Source organism: Salarias fasciatus, chromosome 13 (genome assembly GCF_902148845.1).
Source record: "Salarias fasciatus chromosome 13, fSalaFa1.1, whole genome shotgun sequence".
NCBI lineage: Eukaryota > Metazoa > Chordata > Actinopteri > Blenniiformes > Blenniidae > Salarias > Salarias fasciatus.
In genome coordinates, this window is record NC_043757.1 from 7,357,476 (window position 1) to 7,366,392 (window position 8,917).

The 8,917-nt window shown below is 44.9% G+C and overlaps 1 protein-coding gene across 1 annotated transcript; it reads left to right on the plus strand.

Annotated features, from left to right (window-relative positions):
- Positions 1 to 451: 451 nt before the first annotated feature.
- On the plus strand, positions 452 to 8,170 carry opn3 (opsin 3). The gene is made up of 4 exons (XM_030107286.1): positions 452 to 816; positions 2,712 to 3,031; positions 6,569 to 6,820; positions 7,397 to 8,170. Exons 1-4 carry the CDS (start codon positions 495 to 497, stop codon positions 7,670 to 7,672), a joined length of 1,170 nt encoding a protein of 389 aa, XP_029963146.1. The 5' UTR covers positions 452 to 494; the 3' UTR covers positions 7,673 to 8,170.
- The last annotated feature ends 747 nt before the right edge of the window (positions 8,171 to 8,917 follow it).

Sequence of the window (8,917 nt, forward strand, 5' to 3'; positions counted from 1 at the left end):
GTGAACTGCAGAGTGTCTGAATGGTTGGAAATAACAGCTGGCTCACAGAATAAACAGCTCAAACATCAACCATACAATGACCTTCAGCTCCTCCTGACACCGGAAAGAACTGCCGAAGGTCTGATTTTAGTCCGCGGGACTTATGTTTAAAGCATTAAAACATGCATTAAAGTGTGTATAAATAATACAATGTAAGAATTACAATAAACACCTTTCTTTTCTTTAGTTTTGGAAACATGTGGGTCAGACGCAGGTTTCGCTGTGAACGTGAGGGCGGGAGCGCCGCGCGCGCGTGGCGCGCCGTCGTCACAGCCTCCGACTCCACGCTGCTGGTACATTGACCCACTTCCAGCAGTCTTTGAATGAGCGGCGCGCGCGCGGAGCCCGTGCCGTGCAGGAGTCCCTCTGTTTCTCCCTCACACACACAGACACACACACACGCAGACACACCGCATCTGCACGATGCTGGAAACCAAGTTTGATTCCGCTACGAGATGAATCCTGCCAACGAAACCAGAGCCGAGAGAAGCAGCGCGGACAATTTCCTTTTCGCAACTGGCACGTACAAACTTCTCGCCTTCACCATCGGCACCATCGGAGTGTTCGGCTTCTGCAACAACGTCGTTGTGATTTTGCTCTACAGTAAATTCAAGAGACTCCGGACTCCCACTAATCTGTTGCTGGTCAACATCAGTCTGAGCGACCTGCTGGTCTCAGTCATCGGGATAAACTTTACCTTCGCGTCGTGCGTCAAAGGCGGCTGGATATGGAGCCAGGCAACGTGCGTCTGGGACGGATTCAGCAACAGCCTCTTCGGTGAGACAAATACAAAGTATATGCCTGTTTTTTTGTTTTGTTTTGTTTTTTTTTTAAAGATTTTCCTGCTACGTTTTTCACTTTAAATAAAAAAGAATAACTCAGAGGTTAGTAGTAAACAGCTTCACCTCAATGACCTCAAGTGATTGTTAAACTGGATGGAGGAGTCAGAGGACATCAAACTGCAGCATGGCAGGATTCAAGAATATACTAAACAAAACCACAATTTAAGTTAAAAAAAAATGCAATGTGTGACAATCCATGAACAAATTGATAAAATGTTTTTCTCTGTTTTCACTAATATTAATAATACAAAAACTGTTATTCGTCCATGACAATTCTTCTCTATAAACTACTTTGAAAGCTTCCCTTTCAGCTTTCTTTTCTATTTTTGAATGTAATAATTGAACAATTCACTGCCTGCTGCTCCAGTTCAGTGCGCCTGTTCTGCTGCGCTGCTGCACCGTGACTGTCCTGAACCGTGTTCAGCAGGGAGGTGTGAACGAGGACCCGTCAGGGTCATCCTCAGGGCCCCGCCACTGGAGGAATCCCAGCTCCAGGAGGACCGGTTGGTGATAATGAAGGCATTAGTGTCAGCCCTCAGTGAATTTACTGCTTCATCAACAAACCAAACAGAGACGGAGCCGTTTCCCATCAGTGTCCTTCATCTGACATTGTTGCCTTTTAATCTGAAGATCAGGCTGGACTGCTTCTCCATGGAGATGTGAGAATATCACCAAGCTGGAATAATTACACTGCTGGAGTTGGCATTGTGATTAAGAGTTCGTGCTTCTTTTAAAATGATTGACAATAGAAAGAAAAAGTGACATTGAGCAGAAAGGAGGAGGTGTCCTGCTGCTTTGGCTCGGATGAGTACCTGGCAGACGTGAGATTTCAGTCACAGTGAAGTCGCCTGCCCCTCCCTGCCTCTTTCCTCCCCTTCCATCTGTTCCTCCCCTCCTCACCTTTCATCAAATAACATATAGCTGCATCACCGGCTCCTTCTGTTGGACATTTTTACATGCACAAGCCTCAAGGTCGTGAAAGTGGCCCTGGAACCCTGCTGCTAATCTGGAGAGTCCTGCGCAGATCTTTGTTGACACAAAGCACACTGTGAAAATTGGAAGTGTATGGAATAAAATCCTGTGGCTCCAACAGTATTATGTGTCCTCCAGCCCTTTCAATGTGCGTGTCAGGATGGAGCCTTATCAATATGTATTACCCAGCGGAGGCCGGTGATAGTGTGACCAGCGCAGAGACCCACAGGAGCGCCATCGGCTGCTGCTGAAACACGAGCCGGCTCGCTGTGGCTCAAACTCAGTGCATCACCTGAAATAACTACAGTCTGCGACGTGTCCGTTTATCTGCCCTGATCCTTTGCGATTCTCATAAATCAGAGCATGAAGGCACAGAGTCGGCTGAAAACAGCTGTGCAGGGCACTGGGGCATGCACTTGGACGGACATATGGGTTACGAGATCCGACGTGTGGGGTATCGATTAAAAAAACTGCAGAGTCAATGTTTGTGCACGGCGGGTCTGGCTCGCTGACGCGCTCTCCAAATCACATGATTTATCAAAGAAGGAGCAGAAACGATTAACAGAAGAGCTGCAGGCATTAGAAACAAGCCTCTTCACTCTGGGAAGAAAAAAGTGGGCTGTGTCATGCATAAGCAGGTCTTAGAGGTGTGTGTGTGTGCGTGCGTGGGAGTCAAGTGTCTCTTTCCATGAGTTTTCAAGGCTTTACTGATAAAGCTGTGCATTCAAGATGTTTTCACAGACTGATGATGAAGCTCCGTCCGAAGAGACGCTGAGTAGCAGATGACCCAGATCCCGCAGCGAGCCGCTCCACATTACTCAGCTCTGTGTGTGTGTGTTTGTCTCTCTCCGCTGCCAGGCATCGTCTCCATCATGACTCTGGCCGCCCTGGCGTATGAGCGCTACATCCGGGTGGTCCACGCCCAGGTAGTGGACTTCCCCTGGGCGTGGCGGGCCATCGCCCACATCTGGCTGTACTCGCTGGCCTGGACGGGCGCTCCTCTGCTGGGCTGGAACCGCTACACGCTGGAGATCCACCAGCTGGGCTGCTCTCTGGACTGGGCGTCCAAGGACCCCAACGACGCCTCCTTCATCCTCCTCTTCCTGCTGGCGTGCTTCTTTGTGCCCGTGGGCATCATGATCTATTGCTACGGCAATATTCTCTACACAGTGCAGATGGTAAGGCACGGAGAGCACGTCTGTTTTTTTTTTATATACATATTAGCATAATGTGAAAACTATGAATGTGAATAAATGAACAATGCAGACTTGTGAATAGAGGTGAGCAGACCAAAACATCTGTGAGGGAAACATTGAAACAAGTGTAATTATGCTTTTCAACCACAAAATAAGTCCTGAGTCCACTAAGCAAAATTTATTATTATTTAAAAAAAAACAACCCTCAGGCACTTCTTGTTATTGATTAAAAAAAAAAAAAATCATTTTTTCATTTCCTTTGTAGCAGATCTGCCAAACACATTTTAATTCAGGGCTCACATGCAGTACAATTTCATCTTGAATGGTTTGGGCCATTAAAATCGTGCCATAATGACCTTTAAGTTTTAATTTCATTGCTGTATTGGAGACTATACATGATGAAAATGACAATAAGTTTGTGAAACAAAAAAATGACTACAGAAAATTACAACAATCTAGAAACTAAGCCATTTTACTGAAGCCTCGAGATGCAAAATACAGTGAAATGCCTGAAAAACGTCTCCTATCACTCTTTCAGTATGCATGTTTTTACAAACTGACCCTGATAGCATGGCTTTGAGCAACGAGGTGGCTCGCTTTCCTGGCAGCATCATCTCAACACTAAGACTTTACTTTTAATGTGTTTGTTTTAAAATTTTTACAATTTGCTTGGTAGTTTGACGTTCAGATTTTCAAATGATTGCAGTAGGCTCTGTTGACACGAGAATGATTCAGAAAAGTTTGGAAGATGTATGAAATGGCACAACACAGTCTGCAAGCGAACGTCATGGGGAGCCAGCTGAGGAAGTGCCTTTTCAAAAGCATCACAAATAGATGCAATCTGTCTTAGCTGTTAATTAAACTGACAGTGTCTTTTGTGGAACATGGAAAAATGGAAAAAATTAGTTAATCACAATATATTTTCGTAGGATAGGACTTTGAACGCCTGTTAAGGACTGCATGTTGGGATTCTTTAAAAAAAGTTGCCAAACTTCAGCACTGAAAGCAGTTCATAAGCTGCTGTTGGAGAACTTTCAGTCTGTTTGTACTTGTCTGTCAGAACATTTCACAAACTTTTACAGGTGAAACTTTAGCTGCGGTCGTCAAATCCTCAAATGGTAATTCATTTCATCTAAATACTCGATTTTTCTTCCTCCTTTCAGGGTTCACACACACTTGAACTGCCTTCAGTCTGCATGCTGATATTGTATTCCAGTTTGCACACGATTTGTCCTTGTTCTCACTTCCCAGTGTTTTCTGAGACACACTGATTATTTGTTTTACTTTTTCAGTCCTAACAGACATTGAAGCCTATTTCAGCCTTTATGTTTCCACCAAAAAGTTAAATTTTAACATTTTCTTTTGTTTTAACTTAATATTTTTGAAGTAGACACAGAAGGAAAAACGTCTGTCTTGAATTTAAAGATAAATTTGAGAGTTTTATGTGAAATTTAATCCAAAGAAACTCTATGCCCTCAAACTGGACGAGTGCTGCCTTTCACTCTTCTTCCATTATAGACTCTATTATTATCTCAATGCTCCGGTGTGCCTTTAGGGCTCCTCTTTACAGTGAGAATCATTGAAGAACTCAGTGTTTGTGATGCCTGGATGGAGAAGTGTGTCCTGAAGGCATCACTGACAGTGACAGAGGACAAGTCAGCCAACCGTTGATAAGTGCTGATCATTCATACTGTGAGTCCAACCGGAGCAAGTGCAGTCTTCTTCTGTCAGTTAGAGAAAGTGGGCAGTGTATTTTTATATTCTTACTATCAAACAGACGTCATCTGTAAGTGAACATATGAATGGGAAATGAAACAAACCCAGTTCAGCTCTAATCCACTGACCCAGATGTCTTTCGGTGTTTCATTCCCCCCACTGGAGAAAATGTGAGGTAATGTGAGGTAAAACTCCCCGAGAGCTGCAAAACAAGCACTTCAGAAAAGTTCTTTCATTTACCAACATGTTCCCTTCAATGAGAAATACTTGCAGAGAGATTCTGGTCTGACACCAGCCGCCCTGCTCTGCATAGATATCTGAAGACCCGTGAAACAACACAACTTAGAAATTGGATGAATGTAACTTAAAGTGTCGGAAAACTCAGAGTTCATGATGCAATTTAGATGTTTCAGTGATTTAAATGAGCTCTTGTCTTGTGTCTTTCGAGGTCTGGAAAATAGAGAGTCTCTTCGTCATCTCATCACTGCAGCTGAAGGGTGTATCTAATCTGAGCCACTCGATTAGTGAGCTATTACCGCATTGTGTCCATTAAGCTGTCGGCTGTTAGAGACGTGAAATGAACCAGCTTAAGACAAAAGTAGACGAACAAAGAAACCCTCCTATTACCTATCAGTGGTACGACTGATCCATCCCCATGTTCTCACCTAATCTCACAAGCAGCTCAAAATCAGTGCTTGGAGCAGTTCCTAATTCTCAAATTGACAGGTTCAATAGAGGCACAGAGGTGAGGAACTCGTTCCGAATCACAAACGTTTAAACAACAGCGGGAATTGATTGGAGAGCCAGACTGGGTGCAATTCCAATCAGGATCTTAATGATGGCAGCGCCTGGCATCAGCAACTCTTAGTGCAATCACATTTGAGCGAAAAGCTGGTTTGAGCTGACGTTGCTGCGCAGCTGTGGAAGAAGGAGAAGCAGGTTTGATTCCAGGTGTCTCCTGCTTGCCGAAAGCCGCATTTGTTAATGATAAAGAGAAAGAAGTAAAAATAAATGTGGATTGTGTGGGTGCGAACAGCGCATTTCCACTGCTGCTGTCATGATGGTTTGTTTTTTTTTGTTTGTTTTTTTCCATGCATTTTGTTTTCAAGTCCATGTTTTTATAGAACAGGTGTTTTTTTCATGACTTTGGTCTCACTGACTGCAAAAAAGTAAAACACTTTCTTCCTCATTGAAGTTAAATTAATGAGCTTTTTGTGAATATTCTTATCACAGCAAAGGGCGCCCAGTTTGTGTCAGAATCCATGGACACCCTTAAACATTCACCAATCCCATTTTCCCATTGGCAAAGCTTCCTTCATGAATATCAATGTGTACCTGAAAATTTAGATTTAACAGCTACATTTTAACATATTAACATCAGTCCATACATTTTAAATGTGGTTTATTCCAATTTACCATTACAGTTGAATCTATAGCCAATCCCGGCTGACACTGAGTAGATTTACAATCACTAGTTAACCTCAAATACAAGTTTTCGGACTGTGTGAGGAAACCAGAATATCCAGAGAAAACATGCAAACTCCACAAAATAAAAGCCATAAGGACATAGGATTACAGCGATGGATTTGCCGGGTTACAAACTGGCTGTAGAGATGGAGGTCCAGTCACACATAATAAATGCTTTATGATTATTAAACATTTATTGTCAGAGTGGCCGAGTCTTTGCATCTAGAATAACTTTTCTCGTCTTCCTCTTTAAAAAGAGCGGAGGAAAACCCAGTGATATACTCATCCTCGTCATCCTCCTCATGGCTGTATCTTCTGCTCTGGTGTCTCTCGTAGCTGCGCTCCATCCAAGACCTGCAGACGGTTCAGATCATCAAGATTCTGCGTTACGAGAAAAAGGTGGCCGTCATGTTCCTCCTGATGATTTCCTGCTTCCTGGTGTGTTGGACGCCGTACGCCGTCGTCTCCATGATGGAGGCCTTCGGCAGAAAGAGCATGGTTTCTCCCACTGTGGCCATCATCCCTTCGTTCTTCGCCAAGTCCAGCACGGCGTACAACCCCCTCATCTACGTCTTCATGAGCAGAAAGGTTTGCGTTTGTCTTTTTTTTTCTTTTTCAGGTTCTCCCCGGTGCTAATTTCCTCCCCTGCGAGGTGCTGCCACCGCCACTTATTATCTGGAATACATTATGTTTCACTTGAGGGATCTGAGTCGCCGCTTCCTGTGCGATCAGTCGATTTATTTCCCTCCGGTGACCACAACCGAATCGCAGTTTTAATACGGATAAATAGGGCAAATCAATGGCATCTCATTGAGCGGCTGGAGAGGTTGTTTGTTCATATTCTCTGCTGCCCTGTTTGGCATTTTTGGGAGAGAAATCACAGAAATATAAGGGCATTTTCACACACGTTTCTATAGTGGTTGAATTCACTCGACTGCATTTTTATCTCTCAGCATTTTCTAAGCAGCATTATGTACAGAGAGTATTAATTGTGTGCGTGGGAGTGGAAATGTCACTTACACTAGTCTTATTTTGCAGGCCGAGAGGATGATATAGTGTGTTTTTGACAGACAAATGAAGGAGGATAGGGTGCTATTTCATAGCTGTGTTAAACACTATCCTCTTATCTCTCCCCTGCCTCCCCTCCCACTCATCCTCTCACAGTTCCGCCGCTGTCTGCTGCAGCTGCTCTGCTCCAGGCTGTCTTGGCTGGAGCGCAGCCTCAAAGAACGCCCCCTGACCCCGGTGGAGCGCCCCATCCGTCCCATCGTGGTGTCCGGCGCGTCGTGCGGCAGCCGGAACCGGCCCAAGAAGAGGGTGACCTTCAGCTCCTCCTCCATCGTCTTCATCATCACCAGCGACGACCTGGAGCAGCTGGACGTGACCTCCAGGGCGAGGGCGTCCACGCGCTTCAACGTCATTCAAGTGAGGCCGCAGTGATCCTCACCCCTCCCACCACTCCGTATGCCTTAGGAACCTCAACATGCAATTTCCAAGCCAAAACAGTCCCGTCTGACCTTCCTCGGACGTTTCAAACACAGTTCCAGATTTGTTATAACTTTGTGTAAATATCCAGCCGCGGGCCCTGGATCTCAGCTGAGCCTGTTCCAGTAGTCATGACAGTTCGACATCCTCATCCAACATTCTACTGTGGTGGTTTCAGTACTTTACAGACTTATTTAACAACTAGTAGAGCTCCTCACACTTCTTTGTCGGATATGCCATACAATATATGTGACAAGTGTAGGACTGTGTTGAGTATTTAGGGGTCATTTATTGACTTGAGTTTGGATTTACATGAGTTTCTTTGTTTTGGTTGGTACCCAACTGCAAGTGTGTAAAATGGAAAACAAGCCTTAGCTTCTTTAGCCATGAACCATGATGCACAAACTGGCATTATTGTGTACGTATTCAATAAAGAGATCCTATTTTAAGCTAGCTGGCCTGTGCGTCTTATCTCATTTCAGCCTAAACATTTCCTTTTATGAGAACAGCCCCTGAGAATGACATTTGGGGGGGGGGATCTATATGCACGAGGACTACGGGGATGTAATTAGATGAGAGGAGATGAGGCGCGGACCTCGGCGAGCGACAACCCTTTCATTACCTCCTGGGCTGTCAGCTATGAATAGACCTGATGGATGGGCGTCCACAGCTGATAAAAACCCTTTTCCTTATTGTGGAGTGGACATGTGAGGGCGCGGTCTTCGTTAATTTTGTAGGTTGAAAAAAAGAAAAACGGTCCTCTTCCTCCTTCGGAAGTAGTTCTGGAAGGGTGGTGACGCCGGTACCTCCAATCCAGTCCAGTCCCGTCCGTCTCCACTTCTTTTGGGAAAAACAGAAGAGATGAAGACTAACCGCCGGGGCGGGGCCTGGAACAGGAGCTCAGGCACAGAGCAAACTGTGAAACTCCAGCAGATGAGATGAATTGGGACGGGTTTATCCTGGCTCGCTGATGAGCCGCTCGCAGCTACCAGCTGTGGGAATGATAGAGGAGGAGATGAAGGAGGGCGGCGCGGCAGCGTGAGCGAGGTTTTCCACTGCAGGAGAGCAGCAGACAATTACAAATGAACCTGCAGTAACATTTATTGCTGTCAAAGCTGGACTGTCGAAAACAGAGTATTTCAAATGTGTCTCTTAATCCAATAAGTCTTGAAAATACAACTTTTATTCTTATTTTTGGAT

Coding starts and splice junctions, on each gene's coding strand:
- opn3 (XM_030107286.1), top strand. CDS start 495: ATGAATCCTGCCAACGAAACCAGAGCCGAGAGAAGCAGCGCGGACAAT. Junction 3,032..6,568: donor TTCTCTACACAGTGCAGATG/GTAAGGCACGGA, acceptor TGTCTCTCGTAG/CTGCGCTCCATCCAAGACCT. Junction 6,821..7,396: donor ACGTCTTCATGAGCAGAAAG/GTTTGCGTTTGT, acceptor ATCCTCTCACAG/TTCCGCCGCTGTCTGCTGCA.